This window comes from Coturnix japonica, chromosome 1 (genome assembly GCF_054131305.1).
Source record: "Coturnix japonica strain WE chromosome 1, WE-NBRP24, whole genome shotgun sequence".
Classification (NCBI taxonomy): domain Eukaryota; kingdom Metazoa; phylum Chordata; class Aves; order Galliformes; family Phasianidae; genus Coturnix; species Coturnix japonica.
In genome coordinates, this window is record NC_140663.1 from 154,093,494 (window position 1) to 154,120,938 (window position 27,445).

General features: G+C 43.4%; 1 protein-coding gene across 5 annotated transcripts in view; it reads right to left on the minus strand.

Annotated features, from left to right (window-relative positions):
• Nucleotides 1-422: 422 nt before the first annotated feature.
• CAB39L (calcium binding protein 39 like) overlaps nucleotides 423-27,445 on the minus strand; it is a 58,333-nt gene continuing 31,310 nt past the window's right edge. For 4 of the 5 annotated variants that reach the window (XM_015851826.3, XM_015851824.3, XM_085536185.1 and 1 more), the window contains exons 3-9: nucleotides 26,052-26,216; nucleotides 21,469-21,587; nucleotides 16,139-16,307; nucleotides 13,498-13,557; nucleotides 11,952-12,017; nucleotides 11,173-11,316; nucleotides 423-1,926 (exon numbers count right to left, since the gene is read on the minus strand). In XM_015851826.3, the coding sequence (XP_015707312.1) occupies nucleotides 1,747-1,926; nucleotides 11,173-11,316; nucleotides 11,952-12,017; nucleotides 13,498-13,557; nucleotides 16,139-16,307; nucleotides 21,469-21,587; nucleotides 26,052-26,216 (903 nt within the window). In that variant the 3' untranslated portion in view covers nucleotides 423-1,746. The remainder of the gene's footprint in view (nucleotides 1,927-11,172; nucleotides 11,317-11,951; nucleotides 12,018-13,497; nucleotides 13,558-16,138; nucleotides 16,308-21,468; nucleotides 21,588-26,051; nucleotides 26,217-27,445) is intronic. The other variant, XM_085536186.1, reaches the window with a different exon arrangement.

A 27,445-nucleotide genomic window follows, 5' to 3' on the forward strand; every position in this document is an offset into this window, starting at 1 on the left:
ACATTTGGCTGTCATTGCCTGGACCCAGTAAGCAGCATCGCTTGGAGACTGGAAAGGCAAAGCAGGCAGATGCTGTGCTCATGTCACTAATGAACGTGGTCACTGTGCACAGCAAGGAAAGGCAGAGAGGTGTCAAACACTGCACTGCTCATCCCTCCTTCTGCTTCCCAGGCTGTACAGTGCCAGTTCTGCAGCTCCCCCAGGTGCCGAGCTCAGGGAAACACAGAGCTGTAGCCGGAACTGCGCCCGGGCCGTGAATGAGCGAACAAAGAAACAGCAAATTACATCTTCAGCTCGACAACCCCACCTTTATGTCAGCCTCTCCTCATGCTGCAGCCAGACCACAGCCTGGGATGCCAGGAGAGGAATTCAGCTCTCCCAAAGGGCAAGAGGGGGAAAAAAAAAGACAACAGTCATAGAGATATGGCTTATTCAGTAATCATGCCTTTAATAGCTGTAAATATTGTCTTTTTAAATTCCAGGCAACTAAGAAGTGCATTTTGGTGTGTATATCTGACATCTGAGGGAAAAAAACAAACCAATACAAACCCATGACTCTACAATCTGTTCAGTTTCATCCATTTTCTATAGCACATAAATAAAAGTATCAGTCACCCCCAATATGCAACAGCTTTGTGAAGGAAAAAGCCTTGCTCCACTTTCACAGTTGAGTTTGGCCTTCCTACCTGAAGCATCAGCGCCAGCTTTGGCTGCAAAACGGCCTTACAACAAACAGGGCAACTTGGGGCTTCTGCTGGCAAGAAAACTCAAGACAATTCCACTCCTGGCTTTCAATCTCTACATCCTGATGAAGCCCCAGAGAACACCTTCATTCCCACTGGGAAAAAGAAGACCCCACGCTGTCCCAACACACCCATGAAACACTGTGTGGATCACAGAGCTTATCTGACTTCGAATGTGAGCAGGGCAATGATTGTCCCTGCGGAACCTGTACCCATGTGTGAATGACCAGGGATAGAAAACAGCCTTTGGGCTGCTCCAAGGCCTCCACCTGAGCACTCAACCAACGCTATGAGAGCAGCTCCCTGCAGCCCCGGGGCCACACGGCAGCTCACACCAAGGCCACATCTCAACAAGAGAGGTGCTCTCACCTTCCTCCTGCCAGGCACCCTGCAGTGCGTGATTCCACACAGCCAGGTGCCTTCGTCCAACATCCCCAGCACAGACTGAACAGAAAACCTCTGCTCTAGTATTAAAGAAACCTTAAAGACGAGAACACAAAAGCAAAGGGAAAACGTGACTGTTTGGGCTAAAAACCCAGAATCTGTAACTGCAGTTAACTCCAGAGACAAACGTACTCTTTCACAGTCATGTGTGTGCACAGCACTCAAAGTCACAGCTATGGGTGCAGAAGGAAAGCATCAGCCCACAGGAGCTCCTCATGTGCTCCCCAGCACGTGAGCCTGCCCGCAGAGATAAGCTAAGAGGTTCGTCCTGCTGGAGCACAAATGGAAATGTGGCAGAGCGGCTTGTGGTGCAGAGGGATTCTAAACTGACATAAATAATTCTAGTCTCGATTAAAAAGAATATATTATTCTAGGTTGTGTTTTTTTTTCTTTTAGTCTCCATGTAAAACCCCTCTACTCTTTGACATCTAGGAACAAAGACAAGATAAAAAACCCAGGCACTTGCCGTGCCTTCTCAAGCACTATTGTGGTGTTTAAGGGACGCTGAGGAACTTAACCAATGAGATTAATGCCTACAGTGGAAAATGAGCAGAGTCCTTCAGGCCGTCGGCTTCTTCAAGTCTCGGATTTGCTTGATCAGGTAGTTCTTCTCATCAGTGAACTGCTCGTCATCCGTCCTCTCTTTCTGGAAATTGCTCAGGAACTCGATGAGCTTGGGTTGGTTTTTCAGCAGGATCTCCACGATGGGCTGCGTTTTGTTTGGGCTGGCCACAAAAACCTGCATGCACACAAAGAGGGAGAGGAGCCGTCAGTCACAGCGCTGCCCCTGGACACTGCTCCCCAGCCACGCGGGCTGGCAGAGCAGCACTGCACACACCTTGTCCCAGGGCACGGAGATACGGACATGTTGGTTCAATGCAACCTGGAGCAGAGCTGCACCTGCATGTGGTATCATTTCCCCTCCATTCTACTCCATGTTGATGAAGCGCTTGATTGCAAACCCAGCTGTTGAGAGCAGGCTGTCCATTCTCAGCCTCCCCCCACACGCAAGTCTTACGACATTCGTTAATTATAAGTAGAATGGAAAAGCTCCATGTCAGCTTTGATATCCTTTCCATACTAACCCAGGCCTAAAATTAGCCTCGCCAGCTTTGTTTTGGTTTGGAAGACACGTCAGAGGCTCTGCTTCCCCCGTCCTAATCCGATCCCGACAGCGTGGAAATTTACAGCAGGCAGAGCAGCACTGCGGGTGCACCCAGCCCTGGTCTGCCCTCAGCGAGGTCGAGCAGGGCAGCGGGCCATCCTCGGGGAAATTCTTCACTCGGGCCCTGGCACAGCTGCCCAGAGAAGCTGTGGGTGCCCCATCCCTGGAGGCACTCAGGGCTGGGCTGGATGGGGCCCTGGGCAGCCTGAGCTGCTGCTGGCACTGCCCATGGCAGGACATTGGGACTGGGTGGGCTTTACAACCCAACCTACACGATGGCTCTGTGATGGGACACCCAGACACTCACCAGCACTGGGCATACTGCTCTTGTCAAATAATCACTTGCTAAAGCTTAGCGGAGCTGCTCGCTCATTTTCCCTCTTGTAAAACCCACAGCTCTGAACATCATCCCTTGATGCTTTCACATTTTCTCCAGCATACTGACAACAGGAACTCAAGGCCAGCAGTGGCAGGACCAAAGGAGGTGGGGGCTCAGCCAGCACACCCCACACCCCGGAGGAGTTCCCATGTGGGTTGGTGCTGAGGTTGCCATGGCTGGTCAACAAAACAGTGCCGAGTGCTTGTGCAACGACACAAATAACTTGAGCTATTCACTACCCAACGAGAAGAAATTAAGGATGGACAGAACTGGAAAACCGCCAGTTTCCCTCTGAGCCTGTTCAAACCAGAATAAAAACAAACATCTGCTGACAGCACAGAATGGCATTTTGTCCTGCCCAGCGCATGTGGCACCATCACTCAGACCATGGCTCCCGCAGGTTTTTGCCCACATGCAGAGCTGGGCTATGTTGTGCCATGTGGGAGATGCCTGCACACAGCTGTGTGCACACAGTGACCTGTGCACGGCCAGGCCGCGGTCCCGCTGCAATGAACAGGGACATGTACAGCTTTATGCCACATACAACTGTGACTTTATGAACACAATATCCCTTCCCTTGCAAAGAATGTAGATATTCTGCTATTGATCTGTTGTTTTCCCACAGCTTGATAAACAGAGGCTGGAGATGTAAATCTGAATGTACTTGGCTGATATCCACCCTTTGCCTGAGGTCTCGTGGTATGAGAGCTCAGCTCTGGCTCAACAACAGCAGCCCTGCACCCAGCCCACACTGATGGAGGCCAGAAACATCCAGCACCTGGGCTGGGAGAAGCCCCACGGCAGCTTCCTTGGAGGAAAGCAATGCACAAGCCTGCAGGCAAGGCTGAGGAAAACAACAGGATGCTGCTGCAAGCTTCTCATTCCAGTGTTCAGCTCCCACTCTGTGACATCAGACAGAACTTAGAGGTTTCAGTGGTAAACCCACATTTCAAACTCGTTCTACACCGGGTATTACCAAAGTCAATAAGGAAAGAACTCGGTTTAATAGAGGATGTCACATCCTGCTTCTCCTGCTGCTTGATTACTTATGGATTATTGCCTTCCCTGTGCAATGCTGCCAGGCTGAACCTTCACACACACCACCCTGACAGACCGTCCTGCTCAGTGTTGGTGGGGACTTGCAAAGAGAGAAAATAAAAGGACCAGAAAATCCTTGAGATGCCATTCAATGCCACAGCCAAGCAAAGAAAATCAGTTCTGCAAGTATCGACCCAGCAGCTTCACGCAGCTTGGGATTGGGACCCCTGTATGGTTCTGCTTGTAAATGGGCCCCCCATTCAGAGCGCTGCACTGTCATAAAGATAGAGATCGATCTCTGCACAAAGCAATCATTCTGAATGCCTGCTGGGACATTCTCACTCAAATGGGGTTCCTCGTGAAGTCTCCTTCACCCATGACTTTGTTATAAGGGACTTAATTCTTATACATGGCAGACCTAAAACAAAGAGTATTCCTATAAAAATTCCAACCCTAAGAATAGCCCTTTCAGCACAGTTCTGTTAAGCGAATATATCTGAAAGGACTGGAATGAAAAATCAACTGAGAAAAAGTTGCCCGAAGTGGAACTGTCACTCTCTTCTGCATGAGAAATCAAACACCAAAATCACTTGGTTAGAGAATGCGCCCTCACTTCCTTAGGAGGCAGTTTTTCACTCAGAGGGTGGTGACACTGGAACAGGTTGCCCAAGGAGGTTGTGGATGCCCCATCCCTGCAGGCATTCAAGGCCAGGCTGGATGTGGCTCTGGGCAGCCTGGTCTGGTGGTTGGTGACCCTGCACATAGCAGGGGGTTGAAACTGGATGATCATTGTGGTCCTTTTCAACCCAGGCCATTCTATGATTCTATGAACCAGCAGCCATTGCCATCCTCAGTGAGCCCAGCAGAGACAGACAGGACACGCTGCTACACACCCGGCTTCAGGCTCAGATCCAGAGGACAGAGCCGGGATGGCCCCATTATGTGTCTGTGTGCAGAGCAGGCTGCAGCAGGCAGAGCTGCAACGCGCATGGAAGGGAATGGAGGAATGATAGCGAGGTCACAAAACACAGTGTACTCACTCTATTTTTAGATGTACACAGTAAAATATATCTTGCTATATGTCGGCTTGAGAACAAGGATTACATAATCCCAATTTGCTACTCCAGGGTGTTTTCCTCAAAATAACCTATTTGTTTTTAAGAAGCCTTTATCTGTAAATGCACTGGGTCACAGGGTGACCTGTGCCTATATCTGAGGGAGAAGGAAGAAGGCGGCGTGGGTTAGCTTTTCCTAAGGAGTCAATTGATTGGAAGGCCACAGTCAGAGGGTTGTGGTCAACATCCCTGTGTCCAGGGGTCCGTTCTGGAACTGGTATTCTGTAACCCCTTTATTAGTGACACAAACAGTGGGATTGAGTGCACCTCCAGCAAGTCTGTTGATGACACCAAGCTATGTGATGTAGCTGATATGAGAGAAGGTAAGGATGCCATCTAGAGGGACCTGGACTGGCTTGAAAAGTGGACCCAAGTGAATCTAATGAGGTTCAACAAAGCCAAGTGTGGTACATGGGTCAGAGAAATCCCAGATACATGCAGACTGGAAGAACCGAGAGCAGCCCTGCCAAGGACTTGGGAGTCCTGGAGGATGAAAAGTTGAATGTGAGCCAGCAGTGTGTGCTTGCAGCCCAGAAGGTCAACTGTATCCTGGGCTGCATCAAAAGAGGAGTGGCCAGCAGACAGGGGGTTAGAATTGGATGGGCTTTGGGATCCCTTCCAACCCAAGACAATCTATGAGATACTGGCTAATCCCCCCACACACACCCCATGGGACATCCGGCTCTATATAACCAACAGCCTTCAGGGTGATGCTGCAAGGCAAAAGTTCCATCTTGCTCCAGCAACAGGAGAAGGAGAAAGAAGCAGCTGGGAGGAAGATCAAGCATGACCTAGGAGGAAAATGGAAGGAAGCACTGCAAGAAGATACTGTCTGTTCTAGATTTCTTCCCCCAAGGCATCCCAGCTGAGCAGAATGTTCTTAGGGCAAAAAGGGGCACCAGCATTTTCCCCACCAAACAACCTGCCAAGTATTTTTGCACTCGAGGTGCTCATCATTCCAGTCTCTCTTACAGTTTTGAATCCTCAGCCATTAGAAATTGCCTCATGGACTCACATCTCTTTTTTTTTTTTTTAGGTTGGCTGCAGCATACGAGAGTCAGAACTCGAATGCTTACAGAACAAGTACTTCATTTCAAAGGTGTCTAACTGGTGAAACATCTACATCAGGAAATTTAAACCTAAATCTTTTGGCAGCTCAGTCAGAGCAGCAATACCCACTTTTCAGCAGATCTTTGATTTCAAATCACTGCAGGCAGCATGCTGTAATTTCAACCAGGCCGTAGAGGTATTTTGTGAGCACAATCTAAAAATGCAGGCAGGGTTTAATATTTATGAGATTCAAAGCTAAGGACCAGAGTTCTCTCCCAATTACGCTAGCACATAATTATTACAGCTGATAAGAGAACTGGGCTCGGGGATGCTAACCCAGAGACAGCGAGCAGGGACACTGCAGAACAAGGCACAAGAATGGAGCTGTGTTTTCCCATTCTCCTGAATACTTAAGGATTTCCTTTACTAGTTCTCCAGCAATTCAAGTTCAATTTGAAAAGTGAGGTCAGAGGAAAATGCTTTTCTCTGACCTTTTCTACAAAGCTAATTCACAAGATGATTTTCTATAACATCTTCTATACCTCCTCTGTCCACCTGAGAGAAGCTGAATGCAGATAAGCCAGCACCTCCCAGTCAGGGAGCTTTGCTTCACCTCTAGAGTTACTCTGCTGTGATAAACAGGCAATTTCCAGCTGGTTGGGTTCTGCTCTGAGTCTGCAATTCCCACACAATGAACACTGCACATACAAGATAGCATAAAGCACTGCTTTAATGCTGCTGATGGGTACTGCTGGCAAAACACAGCAACATCCCATGGAGGACAGTATCTGAGGACAGAGTTTGGTGCTTTGAACTAAGACGATGTAATGTCACCATCGTGCATTATCGATTTTGCTCAGCATGATGTCCGTGGTGTAGCAACTGCAAGTGGTTGAGCAAAGCTGAGTCTACAATCCCTGCATTGTAACTGGAAATGCGACATGAGCTGTGGGTGAAGGAGAAGGAAGGAACGGGAAGGCAGAATGGGAGCAACACAATGGGAGGACACAGTTGCACACTGGAGTCATTGTGAATTATTCAAAATCCTTTCAAATGTTTCTCAAAATAGTAAATTCAGCTCTTCCCAAGGCACAGGCTGTGCCTATCATTAATTCAGGACCAACAATTCATGTGTTTCATACACACAAATATGGCATTTCTTCACAGAATGGCAAACAGAGCGTAGTCCTCTGAATCCTATCTTCCACAGGTATCTCAAAGCTGCAAGTCTTTTGAACCTGACTGCTCCCATAACCTGGAGCCACAAACCTCCTGGAAAGGAGGAGAAATTACTCGTGGTGGTTCTGCTGATGATGGAGGAAGTCAGCAAGGAATCAGCTTACCAAGCTTATGTCAAGGAGAGATTATTTTTTCTTCTTTAATCTTGCTCAAGACTTTTTTAGTGGGGGAAATGAAAAGCTTTTAGGAGAAGCTGTACATCCTAATATTCTACGATCATAATGAAAAGAAAAACATTATTTTGGTCTGGTAATTATTTAAGATTCTATTAATGATGAGTGCAAAAGGATGGAAAGATTGAACTCATTTCAAACAAGACTTACCAAATCTTTCTAATGCCTTTAAAAGCAAATTGCTCTCACACTGGTGCACAGTACTTGTACCATCTACTTTTGATCTCAACTAAGAGTTTTAAGACATTGTGGGGTTTTGTTGTTGTTTTAAATATACTTACCCCAAATCACATTGTAAAATGACATAAGAGCTGGGGAAAGGGTCCTCAATAAAATCAAGAAGCAGTGCATTTTGGTACTGTTACCATCCATTTCATCAGTGTGTGAGTAACAACCTTCAGCTGAGTTTGGAATGATGCTGCATTTAAACTGGGTATGAAGGGAGTTAAGGGTGTATCTGGGGTCACTGATACGGAGCCTGTACGTAACAACCCTATGCTTGCAGGTGAGGGATGTGCTTGTCAGACCCAACGGTCTTGTCCGTTGGTGAAGGAGGATGACGACTCACCCCTCTGTAGGAAAAACACAAGGGTTGGTGTGAGGTTGGTGGCTGTGGAAACACCTGAGTTTGCTCAAGAGGGTATTAGGGCAACTCGCAAGGAGGCCAAGCTCAGGTGCCTTTACACTAATGCACGCAGCATGGGTAATAAACAAGAGAAGCTGGAGGCAACTGTGTGTTCGGATAGTTTTGATATAGTTGCAATCACGGAAACGTGGTGGAACGACTCCCACAGCTGAAGTGCTGTGATTGAGGGCTATAGACTTTTCAAAAGAGACAGGCTAGGTAGGAAAGGTGCTGGTGTAACTCTCTATGTTCAAAAAGACTGAATGTGTGGAAATTGATGAGGGTGATAATAGGGTTGAGAGCTTATGGGTCAGAATAAAAGCTAAGGCCAACAAGACTGATGTTACTGTGGGAGTCTGCTACAGACCACCCACCCAGGATGAAGAGGTGGACAAGATGCCTTATAAACAATTGGGTGAGGTCTCAAGGTCACTCCCCCTTGTTCTGGTGGGGGACTGTAACTTCCCAGACATCTGCTGGAATTATAATACAGTTGACAAGGAACAGTCCCAGAGGTGCTTAGAGTGTGTGGGAGGTGATAACTTCCTGACACAGCTGGTGAGGGAGCCGACGAGGGGGAGCAAAATCCTGGACCTGCTGTTTATTAAAAGAGAAGGTCTGGTGGGGGATGTAAAGGTTGGAGGCCGTCTGGGACAAAGTGATCATGAGATGGTAGATTTCTCAATCCTTGTTGAACCACAGAGGGGAGTCAGCAGAGCTGCTACCTTGGACTTCCGGAGGGTAGACTTCAACATCTTTAGGACTGTGGTTGAGAGGGTCCCTTGGGGGGTAACTCTGGAGAGCGTGGGAGCCCAGGAAGGCTGGGAATACTTTAAGGAAACTGTCCTAAAGGCGCAGGAGCTGACCATCCCCAAGTCACGAGACAAGCTGACGGGCAAGGAGGCTGGGCTGGCTGAACAGAGACCTTTGCCTGGATCTCAAGAACAAAAGGAAAGTTTATGGTCTCTGGAAGAGCGGGTGAGCTACTTATGAGAATTACAGGTATGTAGTGAAGTTGTGCAGGGAGAAAATTAGGAAAGCCAAAGCGCAGCTAGAACTGAGCTTGGCTGCTAAGGTAAAGGAGAACAATAAACATTTCTATAAACATATCAACAGCAAGAGGAAGGCTAGGGAAAATCTCCATCCCTTGTTGGATGCCAAGGGCAACTTGGTCACTAAGGATCGGGATAAGGCTGAGGTACTTAATGCCTTCTTTGCCTCAGTTTTTAATAGTAAAACTTGTTACTCCCTGGGAACACAGCCCCCTGCGCTGGTAGATGCGGAGGGGGAACAGAACAAGCCCTGCAAGATCCATGATGAGATAGTTTTGGATCTGCTTCGAAAGCTGGATGCTTACAAGTCCATGGGGTGGGATGGATTGCACCCTAGAGTACTGAGGGAGTTGGCGGATATGGTTGCCAAACCACTCTCCATCATTTTTTGGCAGTCTTGGCTGACTGGGGATGTCCCGGTGGATTGGAGGCTCTTGAATGTGACACCCATCTTCAGAAAGGGACAGAAAGATGATCCTGGTAGCTACAGGCCCATAAGTCTCACCTCGGTGCCCAGGAAGGTTATGGAACCATCATGGATAAATTAAAGATCAGCCAGGGGATCAGGCCTAGTCAGCATGGGCTTATGAGCAGTAGATCCTGTCTGACAAACCTGATTTCATTCTATGACGAGGTGACCCACTTGGTGCATGAGGGTAAGCCTGTCAATGTGGTCTACCTGGACTTCAGTAAGGCCTTTGACACTGTCCCCCATAACATTCTCGTGGAGAACCTGGCTGCCCATGGTCTGGACAGACGTATGCTCCGCTGGGTGAAGCACTGGCTGGATTGCCGGACCCAAAGAGATGTGGTCAATGGAGTTGAATCCTGTTGGCAGACAGTCACAAGCGGTATCCCCCAGGGCTCAGTGCTTGGGCTGCTTCTGTTTAACATCTTCATTGATGATCTGGATGAGGGGATTGAGTGCACCCTCAGAATGTTTGCAGATTACACCAAGTTGGGAGGGAGTGTTGATCTGCCTGAGGGGAGAATGGCACTACAGAGGGACCTGGATAGACTGGATCAATGGGCCAAGCTTAACGGCATGAGTTTCAATAGGGCCAAGTGCTGGGTCATGCATTTTGGTCACAACAACCCCAGGCAACCCTACAGGCTTGGGGAGGAGTGTCTGGAAAGCTGCCTGATGGAAAGGGGCCTTGGTGTGCTGATGGACAGTCTGCTGAATATGAGCCAGCAGTGTGCCTAGGCAGTCAAGAGGGCCAATGTCATCCTGGCTTGTATCAGGAATGGTGTGGTGAGCAGGACTAGGGAAGTCATCCTGCCTCTCTACTCGGCATTGGTAAGGCCTCACCTCGAGTAGTGTTCAGTTTTAGGCACCTCAGTACAAAAAGGACATGGAGGTGCTGGAGCAGGTCCAGAGAAGGGCAGCGAGGCTCGTGAAGGGCTTGGAGAATCAGCCCTACGAGGAGAGGCTGAGGAAGCTGGGGCTGTTTAGTCTGAGGAAAAGAAGGTTGAAGGGAGACCTTATTGCCCTCTTCCAGTACCTGAAAGGTGCTTACAGTGAGAGCGGGGCAGGTCTCTTCTCACTGGTGTCAGGTGAAAGGACGAGGGGAAATGGCCTCAAGTTGCTCCAAGGTAAGTTTAGGTTGGACATTAGGAAACACTTCTTTACAGAAAGGGTAGTTAAACACTGGAATAGGCTCCCCAGGGAGGTGGTTGAGTCACCATCCCTGGATTTGTTTAAGAGCTGTTTGGATGTGGTACTCAGAGATTTAGCAGAGTGTTGTTAAGAGTTAGCAGAGGGTTATTAGTTAGGGTACTATGGTTAGGCTGTGGTTGGACTTGATGATCTTTGAGGTCTTTTCCAACCTGAGTAATTCTATGATTCTATGATTAGAACTCACCTGAAGGAAGGCAAAACCTGACCTAGTGGGGGACAACCCTGCCCACAGCAGGGTACTGAAACTACATCTTTAAGGTACTTTCCAACCCAACTCATTCTATGACTCCATGAAAACAGAGGTTGCATGGTACAGGTTTTCAAGGAAGATGTTCTCAGATGCTTTACATGACTGTAAACCCCAATCTTTAGCCTTATTTTTACAGGCTTTCTCTTGGCCACCTTGAAAGACACTTTTATAAGCAGAAAAGAAATTCTACCACCGTTACACAGCTCATGCTGACTTACCTTGAACACATGGAATGCTTCAAACTGAATGTTGGGGCTTTTGTCTCGCAGCAAGTTCATCATCAGCTTTAGATTCTCTGGTTTGCTGATATATTTTGTCATGATGGCGAAGTTGTGTCTGTCTAGAATCAATTCACCCAGCAGCTATTGAGACAATTACAAAATAAAAGAGCATTTTCCATTTAACATGTGATTTCTGAATGGAAATAAAAGCAGCATACTTCAGTGTTTGCTTAAATTAACTAGGCTTGTTAACATGTGGTGAGTTACTTAATGCCCATCTTCAAATTTCATAGTAGGGATTATCATATATGAACTGAATGTTATAGGAGTTGGTATGAGCCAGCTAGACAAGAAGCAAGTATAGTGCAACTGTCTCACAAGGACATCCTTCATTTCAGTGAGATATTACAGGAACACACCTATTGTGTTCCCACCTGCATTCCAGTGCTGCAGCAGCAATAGACAAACATGGACTATGATGTTACTCCCAAGTCCATTTTAACTTACGCGCTGAACTGAAGTACAAACTTGAGGTCAGAGAAAAAAGAGAATGGTGCTTATCCCATAGAAACAGTCCAATGCTTCATCACAGATTCAGGAAATGAAATTCACTATAAGCCCTTGTGCACTGTATGGAGAGCATCCTCAAGCATTTCTTTTTATGGTTGTTGTTGTCAGCAAGGACACGCTTACTTCATTGCCATACATGCATTTTGATCTTTTGCACAACACGAAATACAAATTCAGAAGGAAAGCACTAGGAAATTATACTTTACCTTCAAAGATTGTCTCTTTGTTACATAATTCTCAGAATGAAGGAGTTTTTCATAATCCTCAAAGATCTAGACAAACAAGAAAACACAAATGCATTCACAGTTCATGTCCATCCTTCCTTCTCCCCATTCATTTCTCCCGGTTCTTCCCACAGCACAGGAGCAGCAGAAGTAGCAGCAGTGCCATCCTCTAACACTTCACTGCAATGCCAGGCCTGGCTCTTGCAGCCTTGTTTCTTTGTTTGCTATCACGTAGTGAATTAATGTCCAGCAATACTCATCTGCCAAATACCACAGAAAGTGATACCACAGATGAACTGGATGTAAGAGGAGGTGGTATGAGCCAGCTAGGACAGAATTCAGCCACTGCCTGCACAGCTCTCTTTTATGGGAGTGAATCTGTTGCTAGGACACATGGGCCCAGCACATTACACCTACTCACTTGTATCATGGTCGTGACTTGCTCCATGAATTAATAGGACATCCCAAATTGGCGACAGTGCATCCCAAACTGACACGTGCCATAAGCACTTTCGCAAGGTGCCACCTGCCTTCAGCACCCCAACTCATCAAAGCAGTGTACAGAACAAGGCTCACAAGAAGTAGGGCTTTTTCAGCATTGGGTCAAAGGAATCTTGAGGTCAAGAAGAGTGGCAGTGCTACTGTATGTGCAAGCCATCAACCAAATAAACCAACCTGCTCCTTCTGAGAAAAATCCTAGTGACCAGCATTTGTACCCCCAAATTTAAATGTTCAGCAAAGACAGAATGGAAACTATTCTACTATAGTCCTTCAGTAATGACAGAAAAGATTAGCAGACACCTAATTTTGTTCCAGTTGAGCTGCATTTATGACGCTGCAATAATCAGCCTGATCTTTAGTTAACCTTCTTGGTAACTCTAGAATGAAAGAAATAGTCTTTGGCCCTTTTCCTCTGGCAGTGAAATAAAGAATACCAAGGTAACACAAGAAGATAACCTGTGGTCTCACTCCTTTATCTGTGTCAGACCAATTTTAGTTAACTGCAATAGAATTTTTCTGACCGCCATTTGGTTCAAAACATAGACAAAAATTCAAAGTGAAAAACGGCAACAAATCAAGGGATTAAATTACTTTGGATGGTAAGACGAATAATGACATCTTAGTCCCACCATTACATGCATATTACTTTCAGTCATGCAATAACTTCATCCAGTAACATTTCTCCTCTGTCCCAAAATGACACCAGTATGATCCTATCAATTCTGGAGTATCAAATATGAATATTTTTTTCCCCTGTGCTCTACCTACTGACTAACTTTGCACTACTGTTTACCTATGAGGAGACAGAATGGCCACAAGCTCCCTTGAAATCTTGGCATCTGTCCCCTGTGTGAAATACAGCTTGGATATCTGCATTCTAAATACCACGTTTTGTAAAAGCAATGTTTAGTTTGCAATCCTGTTCAACTATTTTATGTGGAGAATGAAATCTTCCACTAGTAAAAACAGTCCTCCTTCACCTCAGCATGAAGAGCTTTTAGGAAGTTCTCCTATCATTTGTACTCACCGTATCATAATTTTGTTCCATAAAATCTGCTACCAACAACTTGTGCCTTGTTAGCAAGTCCTGGGAAAGAACAGAGAAAGGCTACGTTGGACAGTGTGCTTATTTAACCATCCCTTTATTCTCAAATGTACTTTAACATTCTGAATATTCATCTTCTACAAGCTATTTCCAACATGATTTCCATAAATAAAGATCATTTAAAAACAATACTGCATGAAATTTAGTTGTTCTGTTTCCATTAGGACTGGAAGGAGGATTCAGTCAATGCTAACAGAATCAACATAAAGCTATTCTAAAGCTCTTTATATTCCTTCTTCCTCTCATCCTTTAGACTTATTTTTTGTGGTCACTGTGTACAGTACTTCCAATAAGCTGGGGTGAGGAAAAGGAGAAAAGCAAAACAACTCTTTATGGAGGGATCGGCTTTGGTCCCTTAACCAGCAGTTGTTTCCATTCTGAGCTGAGCACAAGAAATGTGATTCACAGGCTTTGATGCAGGCACTTATGAAGCAAGTACAACATTTTTCAATAGGGGGCACAAATGGAATATAATCCAAAATGAGTCTCTCATAGGAAATCACAAGGCAGCGTGGAGCAGCAGTATTCAGCCAGCACTATTCCGCCCTCCCCATAGCTGACTGTCTCTAAATACAAGCTGTTTTCCTCTGCGTTTTGAGCAGCTCTACTTCCCCTCTGCTGTGCACCTGACTGAATTTCACTCAGAAGTACATCTCAACATCATTACAAACTGCAATACTTTCCTACTGTAAATACCTTTGACTTTACCTCGCATTTAACTAAATCCTCCTCCAGTGCACAGAAAGACTTTCAGCTCCCAGCCAGACAACCCTGGTAGCAACACTACAAACCCAACAAGTGGGAAACAGAACTGAGAGCACTGAGCTCAGCAATACACCCAGTAAGTGATGGTAGCACTAATTAGAAATGAGGTAACTCCGCACTTCATGGTTCAACTGCTTCCACATCACTTCTGGCTGTTCCAGTTACTTGGAGTAATAGTCAAATAGAAGGTGAGATGAGCAGCTGATTTATTTCCAGGTATCTATCAGGTGCTAAAAGGTGATTTATAACAAAATGCAGTTTAATAACTTGCTACAAGCATTTTAAGAGGTGATTTCTGACCTAACAACTGCCCCCATACTTCTCTCTTCCTAATGCACGTGAGGATGCAGAATCCTATTTTTAAATCCTGCTAAAAATATGCTCAGATCACAAGGGACAGAAATAAGTTCCACAGCTGCAGATCCACGAAGGATGACCAATCCCTCCTGCCTTGGGGGAGTCGCAGCAGTCTCTAGTTCCTGTCACAGCTTAACTGACCTGTGTCCACATCCCTCCTGCAGCCTGGGGGGACACAACGTCAGCACAGCTTATTCAACAGCAGTATCTTCCAATCCTGCTCAGCTCATTTCTTACGAACACAACATCATTTCCACTGTGCAAATCTTCAACATGTTCCATCAGTGGCTGAAACTGAGGCCACAGCTCAGTATGTGGTAAACTGCCAAAATGACATTCCTTACAGATACTCCTAAGTTAGGTCTATCTAATCATGTTTCTAATTAGCTTTGAGAGGAAAGAATGAACAACTTGTTTCTATGGCAGCAAAGAACACAATGATAGGGGGAAAAAAGTTACTTCTATATTTAGATGAATCTTTACCTGAAAATAATTTTCTCCAGCTTGTTATTTTTCAGAAATAAACCAATCTTCTGTGTATATTTTGACCATAGGCACCAAATTGTGCTTAAAAACTATATTAAACCTATGCAAGAAAGATGATGATCATATACAAATCCCATAAAATTTGGCATGCCTTTCCCAGCTCCACTTTTAATACAAACACAGACTTCATTTGGAGCATTCAGAAATGCAAACCCTGCCTCCTGCTATTGGTCCATTCCTGCTGCACTGAGAGGACCCACAGATTGTGCCCAGCAGCTTCACACCTGTCAGGAAGCCCCAGTGGGAAATGGCATAGCGTCAAAAGACAGAAGTCTCTACACCACCACGCAAACGAGGGCCACGGTAACACCAAGGCCTTCCTCCAGTACATGCCTCCATGATACTTTTACCTACTTGGCTCTTCTCAGTGCAGTCCTTGCACCAAACCATGTGTCACAAATGTAATCATGCAAACATGTAAAACTAATTACCAGGAGCACAGCATTAGGCTAAACTCGACTCTCAAGCTCACAAAAGTCAGCAACAATTAGAGGGTTTCAAAAGTGAATTTGAAATGTTTCCTTCTATTGGCTGTTTGTGGTCATGATGGGTAGCGGTTTTAATTTGGGCAAGGCTGGGGGAGGAAGAAAGGTTATGCATTCCACAAGAACTGTATGTAATGCATGATTAATTTGAGTTTTAAATGGTTGCATTAAGGGCCTCAGGGCATCAAGATGAAGAACATTAGTGAAACATGCATCTGTGCTGAACTGAAGATCCTCTGCAGACTTAATCACTGTTGTGAATGCTGTTAGAAGCTCACCAAGGACTAATTATACCCCTTACTGAACAATGACAATACATTCAGTTTAAAGGCAACGTGATATTCAACGATCATTACTGATGGAATGCCATTTTTGATATGACACTAAGATACAGGTATCAAATACATTACCTTGAATGTAGCAAAGGCATCAGACGCTATATCAAATGTTGACATTTCCACATACTTGAAAAAGTCTCTGAACTGCTCTGAAAAAAGTATGATTTTGGCCAATGGTTCATGGCGGATGCACTCCCTCAGCATAATACCACAGCGTAAGGCAATGTTTGGGGATTCATAGCTGGAGAAAGAAAGGAAATAAAGAAGATCAAACACAGAAGAACAAAAATAAACAGGCAATTTTATAGCAATAGGGAAACCTGTAGCATAGGATATATATGCGCCAGAGTGGATCCAGCACACGCACAGTCCTTTCCAGTGAGAGTACTGTGTCCAGCTCCAGGAGAGCAGCTCACAGTGCAGTAGCATGCACATAAATAAGGCTCCCAGCACTCGCCATTACAAACCTCCATCTTCACAAGCCAATGCACATTTCAGCGTTAACATGCATTACAACTCCTCTCTGTGAAGAAACTGTAGAGTGCATAAGGTTTCATCAGAATTCCTTTACCCTCTTGGATTTATGAGAAAGCAAAGCCCATTCAGTATAATAATTTCCCTCTCCATATAAAGTCTCGATGTCCTTAAAGCTGAAATTAATCCAAAACAAAACTGGTAGAAACAACTTAGAAGAAGAAGGAAAAAGAAGAATGCAGGCTAACAATTAGGAAGGACTTAAAATGAACTTCTTCCAGAAATACTCAGTCATGTGAAAGTGATGAAGTCCAAGGGACAGAAAGCACACTCTGTTTCAATAAGCTGGTTATACTATATCAGAACCGTGTATTATCACACAGAGCTTATCAGCATCATTTTTCCTTTGCACAATTAATTCCGAGGACTTGGCCAAAAGAGAAAAGAAACCAACAGACAAAATGCTGTCTGTGCTGTGAGTGAGTGGGCCCTCAAATTTACCACCAACATACAGCTTAGAAGAACTGTAGTGTTCTGAGAGCATACCAGAGCTGCATACTTCAACCTGATGTCAACAGTAGTTAGCTTAATGAAAAATGAACTGCTATTCCAAAAGGCAAATGAAACTTCCCACCCTCAAGTAGATCAACGAGACAATTGAGCCCCTGCTCATTTCCTTTTGGGGAGCATTTGCAACCCTGTACTTAAAACTCTTTAGATAACGCACACTGGTCACTGCTTTCTGTTAAGGCACACCTCTCCTCTTACCATTAACAAGAATACTAATTTTCAAGCAGAAAGAGGCGGAGCTGCTCCTAGGAGCGCAGCCAGGAAAATATTCAATACTTGGCTAAGAAATATTATGGTTGGAATAAAAACAAATCACATTGTTTCCAGCACAATAACTTTTTAAAACGCGAGCATCAACAAAGTCATTCTTAGTCAAATGCTCCATTATCTAGAGCTGGGTTGTGGACCTTTGACTGCTCACATAAGTGAGGGAAGTTGGGCTTGGCTCCCGGAATATGCCTGGAAGAAGTTTACAGGCCGCTTGGTCATAACTAGCACGTTATCTGCACCCACATTTCCATGCAAGCCATCAGTTAGGAATGACAGAGATGCTCTTCTAATGAGCTATTATGACTCTGTGCAGTTCTTTTCTGTTCAGTTGAACTTACAACCTGAAGAAATCCCCACGTACTGGCTATAGGGAGCAACCAGAGAAAGAAATAATGGACTTAGGATATTTCAGAGCATTTACTGTGGAGGCTGAAAGAGGCCAGCCTGAAAGCAGAGATGCATCTTGGTGCAAAGGGAATTCTACTAGTGCAGATGATGGTATAAGGGAATGCACAGTGAAGGAGATTACAAACACATCAAGCCTGGAAGACTGGAGGTTTAGGGCAGACAGCTCTATTCTTTTTTCCTTACTAAATACCATAGTTTGAGCTTATCCTTAGAAAAACTCAAAGGGAATTCTGTGGTTGGACTTGATGATCTTTGAGGTCTTTCCCAACCTGACTAATTCTATGATTCTATGAAGAGATCAGCACAAGTCAGAGCAGTGACTGAGTACTTCAGAGATGGCATATGGCATGATAGATAATCACAAATGGTCTTATACATATATATACTACGAACTTCAAGTCTGTCGTATTCACTGTACTAATAAAGGGAAAATATTTTAACTTATAAAGGACCAAGTTATTTTTGAGCTAGTGCAATACTCTGACACCAAAGAAAGACTTGGGTCAAATCATCCTAAATGTATCAGATACTCTATGTACCAAACACTGCATTCATCTAGAGTCCTACTGATACACAAAGCCTGCTCGCACAGAAGATGCTATTAAGAGTAAGTTCCCATACAGCGATGTCAATTAACCTACCCCTCTCAAAAAATAGTAGTGAACTATGCATTACATGTTTTTCTGAAGCTGCGGGAGTAGCCAAGAAATAAAGCAAAGCCTAAAAAAAAAGGTAGGAACAATTACCTCGAAGTGGTAGTGCCACTGGAGTATTAGGCAGGAAGTACTGGGAGGGAGCCCTGATTCAGGATCCTTCCCACTCAACAGAGCTCACATTATGCAGTGAAAAAGCAACCTTTTGTTGATACTCTTGTGAACTGACTGTCAGGGGGCAGAGGAAATTTTGCATCCAATACAAGTAAAACAATGACAAGCCTTCACAACAGTTCCAGGCTGTTTCTTCTACCACCATGTTGGAATATATATTTTTTCCTTTCCAAATAATGCCATGTAACAAACATTAAATGGTACAAGGAAGCCAAATCCACTTTCCTTTCTTTTAAGCAGATTTAATGTATTCCACTTAGCATTAAATAAACATGAAAACATGCCCTCAAGTAACACTGTCAAATGGCAATGCCTCCCATTAAGTATGTGTTTCCCAGTCTCACCATCACAAGACACACACTAGGAGCCTTGCCCTTGTTTTAGGCATGTATTTGAAGTGCCATTTTCAGGCAGCCCTGGCAGTAGACCTGTGTATGTTATGTCAAGATGTCAAGAAGAAGGAGCCAGAGACCCGAACTAACATAACACACTGCTGTGCACATCTCTGAAAAGCACATAAATGCACCCACTGTTTCAGGTCACCTCCAGTGGAGTGTCTGTCAGCAGCACATATGCATAACAAATTCTTTTTACTATCATTTTAATATTCTTGGTTGCTACAGATGCCAAAGAATATCTGGGACACAATCCAAAAATATTTCCTAGCTTGAAATAAAGCTGAGACATATGGTAGAGATGCACACATAACATGCAAGAAGAAAATAAGTGAAAAAGAGAGGAGGAATTAAAAAAGACAAAGAGGGAAGAAAATGGTTGCAACTATATATGAAATTGAAAACAGTTGTACAACACAACGACTGAGAGAATGATCATAGAGTCACCAAATCACAGAATGGCTTGGGTTGGAAGGAACCTCAAGGATCATGAAGCTCCAACCACCCTGCCACAGGCAGGGCCACCAACCTCCATTTCTAATACTAGACCAGGCTGCCCAGGGCCCCATCCAACCTGGCCTTGAACACCTCCAGGGATGGGGCATCCACAACCTCTCAGGGCAGCCTGTGCCAGTGCCTCACCACTCTCTCTGTAAAGAACCTGATATCCAACCTAAATCTTCCCTCCCTTCAACTTAAAACCATTTCCCCTTGTCCTGCCATTGTCTACCCTTGTAAAGAATTGACCCCCCTCCTGTTTATAGGCTCCCTTTAGGTACTGGAAGGATCGTCACTCTCTCAAAATAAACAGTTTGAGGTTTATATAAATGTTGCATTTTAATGAGCAAATGAAACCAAACTCCATGAATTACTCCTTTTCAAAGATGCTGGTGCTCAGTAACACAAAACAAGTCGGAGTTTCAAAATTGAAGTGAAATGATGAATCACAATACTTGTATGAGCAAGACCTAGTTCAGAAGTGTGACCTGTCTTCCTTCCCCCTCCCCTGCTGGTGGGAAAAGCAGCAGGTCAGACTGAGAAAAGCAGATCAGCCCAGGACCTCTTGCTATCTCATCAAGTAAGACTTTTGACACCACCTTCAACGACAGGTTCAGCCTCCCTTAAATCCCTGGTAGAAATTAGTTCACTTGATTACTTGTATTTTCCTGCTCAGCTGCATTGGGCTGTTGCCAGTTTTGAAGCAAATAGCCAGTTTAGAGGGCTCATGCTGCAGACATGCCTGTTTCCCCTGATTCCAGGAGAGGCCAGGCTCACTCATTCAGGTCTGCCCTTGGCAGAGGGGGAGGCCAGCTGGAAGGGATTTTACCCTTGGGGCTGCATTCTCATTATGCTCAAACCTTAGATACGGCTCAAGTATTTTCTTCATACTGATTGTGGAGCAAACAGTAAAAATGCCAATCTTAAGCATCAAGAGCAAGGAAGATATTTTTGAAGAAAATCATTCTTCTAAGTAACATTTGCTTAAAAGGCCTGTAACACAGTTTTTGTATGGCTATTACCAGTGCACCAAGATAACTGCTATGAGAGCCTACATTGTTTCATAATGATCAGCTACTAAGTGCACTTATTCCTGTATCAGTTATTCAGTCCACATCACACACATTCTCCTTTCCTCAGAGGAAAATAAACACAAATCTAAAGCCAAAAGAAAACCACAGAAAACAGTAGACTGTAAGGGTTGGAAAAGCAAAGATTCTTGCTAAATGGGAGGCACTGCTGGTCACACAAAGGGGACAAAAACCTCAAGAGTTTTACGCCAACATTTGTGCATTCCTGAGCACAACTATAGCTGATGTCTTCACCGTGCTGCAGCCTACACCCTCCTCCTTGGCTGACTTACCTTGGGAACCACCACCTTATTACAGCTCAGCACTTAAAACCACAGAGGTTACAAGGAAAAGATTTAATGCTGAAAGACATGAAATTAATTACTGGATTAATTTAAAGTTGACATTCGCATGTGGCTGCAAGCATGAGAAGCCTGCCCCACAGACACAACTATTTTTCTTATGCATTTTTACTACTTTGTGTTCTGCCCCATGGTGGTCCAGCATTTGACTCCACTTACTCACAGACACCAGTAAAATTCCCTCCTGCAGTGTAAGACAGTCTAAATGAAATTCAGCAGTTGTCAACAATGCTAATTTAGGGCAAGAACTGAAGTACATGTCACATGGTGAGCAATCAAAAACAAGCAGCACATAAGTATTCCAACATGAAGTTTTAATGGCCAGATGAAATAATCCAGTCACTAAAAAGTAGACATTTATGCAGAAAGTAAGTAAATATGAAAGAAATAAAACAAGAAGTCTAGAACAAAATCTGAAAATCCTTGTTAGAAAATAAATAAGAAAGTGAGAAAGCAGATCAGCTGCAATGCCAGGATGTTCCAGGCAATGCTCTCTAACAGAAATTAAAGACAAATTAAAGCACCCACCCTTTCAGAAGCATGAATAGGATATGTGGATGGGCACTAATGTATTCCACAGTAGGGCTGCGTGTGCCAATTTGTCTTCTTAGGATGTTGTTAAATATCTGGGAAACATCCTTTTTACCCTGTTAAAGAAGAAAAACAATTCTTCAACTGTAGAAACATGAGCAAATGGCCATTCACTATAATCTCTATTTAAAGTGGAAATTAAAACAAAAACAGGCTTGTCGCCTTCTGGGGCTCTCCCCAGTTGCGACACATCACACTTGTTCTTTCTTCAGTGACACAAGATTTCCTCCCTTGAGTGGCTCTGAAGATCACCACCCCCCCCCACACACACACTTCTACCTTTCTTTTCTCTAAATGAAGATGTGTACCCTCCTTATTCCATTAAGCAACTCCTTGGCTTTCTTATATAGCAACACTAAATACTAAAAAAGCAAACAACTCCCTGAGCCAAATGTGCTTTTGCTGTGCGCACCATTGCTCCCCAGCCTCCAAATGTAAGTCAAACTAGTACACTAAGTACAACCAACAAAACACAGTCTAGATTTATAAGGCTAAAGCTTCTCACTATTTGAATATCATCTTCACAACCACGAACATGGTTCTGAAAAACAGGATTCAATTTAAAACTATACTTACTCCACCACAAGGAATGAAATAACTGTACTGATAAAAAGGCTGCGTTATACACATCTCGGCTTCAGACACAACTAATATGGGAAGGATCCATAATTTTGTCCTAACTTTCTCCTGTATCTAGGCCTACACACAACTGTACTGCCATCTTTGGTCTCTGAATATTTCTTGCACATAACTTTTCAGAAGACCCTTCCAAATTATGTTCTATTCACCTACAGGGTTTGCCAATACATTGTAAGTTCTCTTCGTCCCCCACTGCCTTCTCCCGTGGCCACAAGAGACAAATTGATGGGAGAAACTAATAGAAGGGAGAGACTGATGCATTAATTATCAGTAACCAAGGCACTGAGTAAACAGTGGGTCACGATGCACGAGGCAAGCCCAAGCAAAAGGTTACTTATAATCTGTACATGCTCATTGATCTGTCTGGAGAGGACAAACATTCCTTGGCGAATAAATTATTGAACGTTTTAAGCCAAGGCGAAGGCAGTTTCACACAGAGGGAAATCCCCTGGTTTCACCTCTACAAATAAATCACTGCTGAGTAATATAAAATATTCTCTCCTACTAGTTCCAACCCAGCTGGCTTGGAGACTCTGGGACTCAGGGAATTAAACAAAAGGATCAAATCAGACCAGGCCAGTCCATCTGCCTTTGTCTGTAGCACTTTCAACCCTTGGACACTCTTTCTTTTAAGCTAACTCTTTATAAAGATGCCACATTCTCCCCTCTCTTTACAACACCCACAACGTACGTCTGGAATCCTGTGATCCCCAGTGGCTTTAGCAGTTAATCCAAAATGAAAACAATTCAGAAAGAGAAGAGCTGTTGAAAGAGGAGAGAGAAAAATGGCCAAAAAATAAGTGATTCTCTCTGCTACACCAAATTTTATATTAGTTACTTAATATTAGGTGTATTATTGCATTACATCCAATAGCAGCATATCCTCCAGAGACCAGTGATCGTGAGAGAAGTTGGGCTCTCTGAATTCTTGTCAGTAAAATGGAGGCAGATAAGAGGAAACCAAGGCAGACTTCTCTCATGAGCAGACAACCATAAAAATTGTAAGAATACTTCTGCAGTGCTTTTCACTTGGATCCACAATCTGAGTTTGCCTTATAATGAAATACATATGACAACTGGAACACACGATAAGGCAGCAGGGAGAGAAGGCCAGACCAAGAACAACAAAACCCTCAAAAGATGCCATCAGATAAGTAACAAACTGCATAAATATACATATATATATGTGTGTATATATATAAAAATGCACACACACACTGTAATTCAGCTCCTATCTCAAAATAAAGTAAGGGTAAACTTCCAATGCCACCAGTCTCCTTTATGGATTTCACAGCTTGTGAACCTTTAGGCTTACATACACTTAGTAACACTGTTTTAAAGCACTGACTCTTCTGGAATGCCTCAGTTCTTCAAAGTTCAACAACAAAGTTCATGTTCCAAATTTTCAGAGATAGAGTCTGATTTTGATTCCAGGTTCTTACTCAAGCCCGACTTCAGTGATTCATATCAGTATTATTAGCAATACTGCATATTGTTTCCTGAGTGACAGAAGTAATAAACCTCTGTTTTCAATAGATGTGTGACAGACATGCAAGGACATGACAACATCCCCTAAACACGTGTAGGCATCCCATACTTAACTGCACTTACTGGCAGATGAAACACAAATGAAATCAGACATCAGCAAAAGGCAGAGCACAGACTAAACGGGAGTATTAACCCTGGTCTCCCTCCTTTGAATAACCACTGAAGTTCATGAAGTCTTCAGAGATTTCAAAGAAAGTACAAGTACACCAAAATTAAGCTTGAACTGACCAGTAGGTTCAATAATTTTGGAGACAGTGTGGGGTAGCGAGGAGGAAAAAGGGAATCAAGACAAAATGAAGTAATTTACATAAAGATTATCTCCTTCAGAAATCAGTTTTTTCAAGTAATTTGTTACTTTGATTTCTACTATAAAATATAGATCAGAAAACTAATTTGCATGTTCATAAGTGATGAAATTTACTGCTTAACAAAGAAACCTAAATGACAACTGCAGACAGAAAGACAAGAAAACGAAAGCAGAAAAGTTAATAAACTAAAGAAGTTTATGCCCAGGGCCACATCCAACCCAGCCTTGAGTGCCTCCAGGGATAGGGCACCCACAGCTTCTCTGGGCAGCTGTGCCAGGGCCTCACTGCCTTCTGAGTAAAGAATTTCTGCCTAACACTGAACCTAAATCCCACCTCTTTTAGTTTAACGCCATTCCTCCTCATCACTTTGTCTATGCAAAAAGTCAGTCTCCCTCCTGCTTTTAAGCTCCCTTTTAAGTACTAGAAGGAAACATGGCGACAGAATATTTTTGTCCCAACAAAAACAATACAGACTGTCAAGAAACTGAAAAAATCCAGCAGTTTCCCTTTGGTGGTGTACTTGCTAACAGTATCTTCTCCTCCCTCTCTTTTATTTTCTTTAAAAAAGCATATAAATACAAAACATGTGTGATTTTAGGATAATGGTTTTATGTGATTGGGTTTTTTTTTCTGTACTTAAGATTTAATAGTTACCAGGGGGGTGATGACAGCTGAAAAGATCTAAGGAAATTCTAGTGCTAAAGTCTCCTGAACTCAAGATGTGAAGAGTGAGAGAACTCCAGTAACAAGAACATTTTCAAAAACTAATAGAAAACCTATCAGTCCCTTGAGTACTGGCTTTACTGGGGTCAGGAGGAAGTGGGGACAAAAGCAAACAGAAATCCCACCATCCCTCCTTTTCATTCATTTTCAACATGGAAATTGAAGTAAAGAAATAACACATGGCTTCAATAGTGGGATAGATCTTCCACAAGAAAGGAAGTCCCACAAAAGGTGACCCTGAGAGCATCAGGCAGTTTCTCCAGGGAGCTGATATTTAAATTCAGCAGCCACCCTGCCCTACACATTAGGTACTGGCTTCAGATCTCAACAGAAGAGGTTTGATTCCTAGGAAACAAGGCTATCAATCCTGGGGAGTACTTAGACAATGTTAATGATTCTTTAGTGCCAGAGAACAACAGAAGCTACAAGACTAATAACAGAAGCCCCTGGAGAACAGCACCCCAGCTGGCTTTAGACCACAGGAATACTGTAATGACTCGTCAGTTATGAAGCTTCTTCCCAATCCCCACCAGCTAAAGCCCAATTTAAAAGGTCTTATATTTATTCTGAATTGCAGTCATCTTTTTACCAAAACTTGTTTTCTCCTTTATTATATGGAAGTGCAGTTAATTTGGTTCTACTAAGTTCTTGACTTCAGTAACACAACTAGCAATGAGTTCAATGGGTTATACAATCACATAACATTTATATTAACTTTCTTTTTTTCTGCTGGAAAGATAACTATATTCACTTCTTCTTTAATCCAAAAAATAAAGTGGGAGCAATCCCATTTACTTTGCCATCTGTTGCCAGTTTTTAACACCTTCTTCAACACCTTTACTTGCAACTAAACCATCCTAATTTTTTCAGGTTTTTTTCATTAGAGATTGTCCCATGCTTATAATTATTTTCATTCTTCTTCACTGAATCCCTTCTAAATCCAGTACACACTTCAGAGGAAGTGGTGGTTCTTGCAGAGTCCCAAAGAGGTTAAACACTGTGGCTTGCAAGGTCATAAACAGTATTGTCAGCATTATTTCCTATCTTGTTTGGATGCACATTACAACATTTCTTGTGTTTAAGAAAACAAAGAAGTTAAATCAGATGCACTACACTTACCTACAAGCACATCTGCTAGTACAATGACTAATCTACAACAGTTACCTTCTTCAGAACACGAAGAATGGTGCAAACATGAGTCAAGTGGAATAACACTTACATTTAGACTTTGAACATATGCAGTTGTTATGACAGACGATGTTGAGATCAGGGAGATAAAAAGGTCTATGCACAGTGACCTACCTCAAAATCTATGAGCTGCAGGTTGGCAATAAGTGTCACCAGAAGGCCACTGTTGTACAATTCTTGTGCCAGCTGAGCCACTACTTCTGTCGGTGGCTCCTTGTCTGTGGTCCCACACAGAATTTCCTTCATTGCTTGCAGAGATTTTGACACTTCCTCTGATGCCTGTTGACCAACAAGTAAGGTTAAAATGAGATGTGAGTTATAATATCCATGGTTCAAAGGCAAACACACATTTTTCACAGTGAGGCAGCTCTGCCCTCATGCCCTCCACCTTTCCATCCTGGATACATGAAGACTCCTTGCAGTAGAGGCCTTATCTGTGTGTGTGTGTTTGCTTTAAATCTCACCTACTCTAGCCATTGGGCTGTGCAGGCAGCAGCTCTTTCTGGGTCAGGGTATATTTAATACACTCACAACCAGCAGATAGTGCACATATAAGGCTGGCTGGATTTTCTTGGCCAGGCATGAGAAGCAAGTAAAGGAAAGGTCTGAAAGCAGAGACAGTGAAGGTTTCTGAAACTAGGTCAGTATTTTACATCTATGTTGCAAAACACTTATTTGAAATGAGTTTAGTTAGCATAACAGGAAAAAAAAAAATACATAAAGATGTACACACAAAAAAACACACACAGTCATTTATAAAAGCCATTATGTTATATGGACATTAATGGCTGTTTGAATCTAGATAGATAACTTCAATATGTCTCTCATGAAAAACGAAAGGGAAAATGTCATGCTTCCAAATGTCACCACATCAATCTGCATAACATAACCCCACAGTGCTCAGGAGAGACATCTCTCCAGTGCTGTTGATCTCCCAACACTTCAATACTGATTTTATTCACATTAGTACAAACCAAGAAAAAGCCACCATCACATCACATCAACTTGGATCACTCAAGTATCCATTTTGCACAGCATAAAGGTATGTTCTACCCCAGTCCATTTGCAGCTATTCACAGTTTTCTACTAGTTTAGACAGGCCAGAATGAGTGGCATATAAATTAGTATGACTGTGATAACTTTAACCACAGCAGAAGTCTTCTCATTCCTTATTGCAGCACAGTAAAAGAGCCTATTTTTATCTCTAATGTTAGTGGTATCTCACTAGAGATATCCCAGAGAGTACAGATGGGATTAACAACAGGGGTGCTATCTTGCAAACTAAAGCTCTAAATCTTTATGAGAGCTGTGCAAATATTTTCATATCAAAGGAAAACTCACATGTTTTTGGCTTTTCACCAGCTCTGCTTGGTAGGGTGTGAATATCTCTGGCATTCTAGGGTTAGAATAATTAATACTTTTCATTTAAAGTATATGTCCTTCCTAATCTATAGAAAACTGCTTGCAAGACTCAGCTTTACATTTATTCTCAAAAAAAGAGGGCAAAA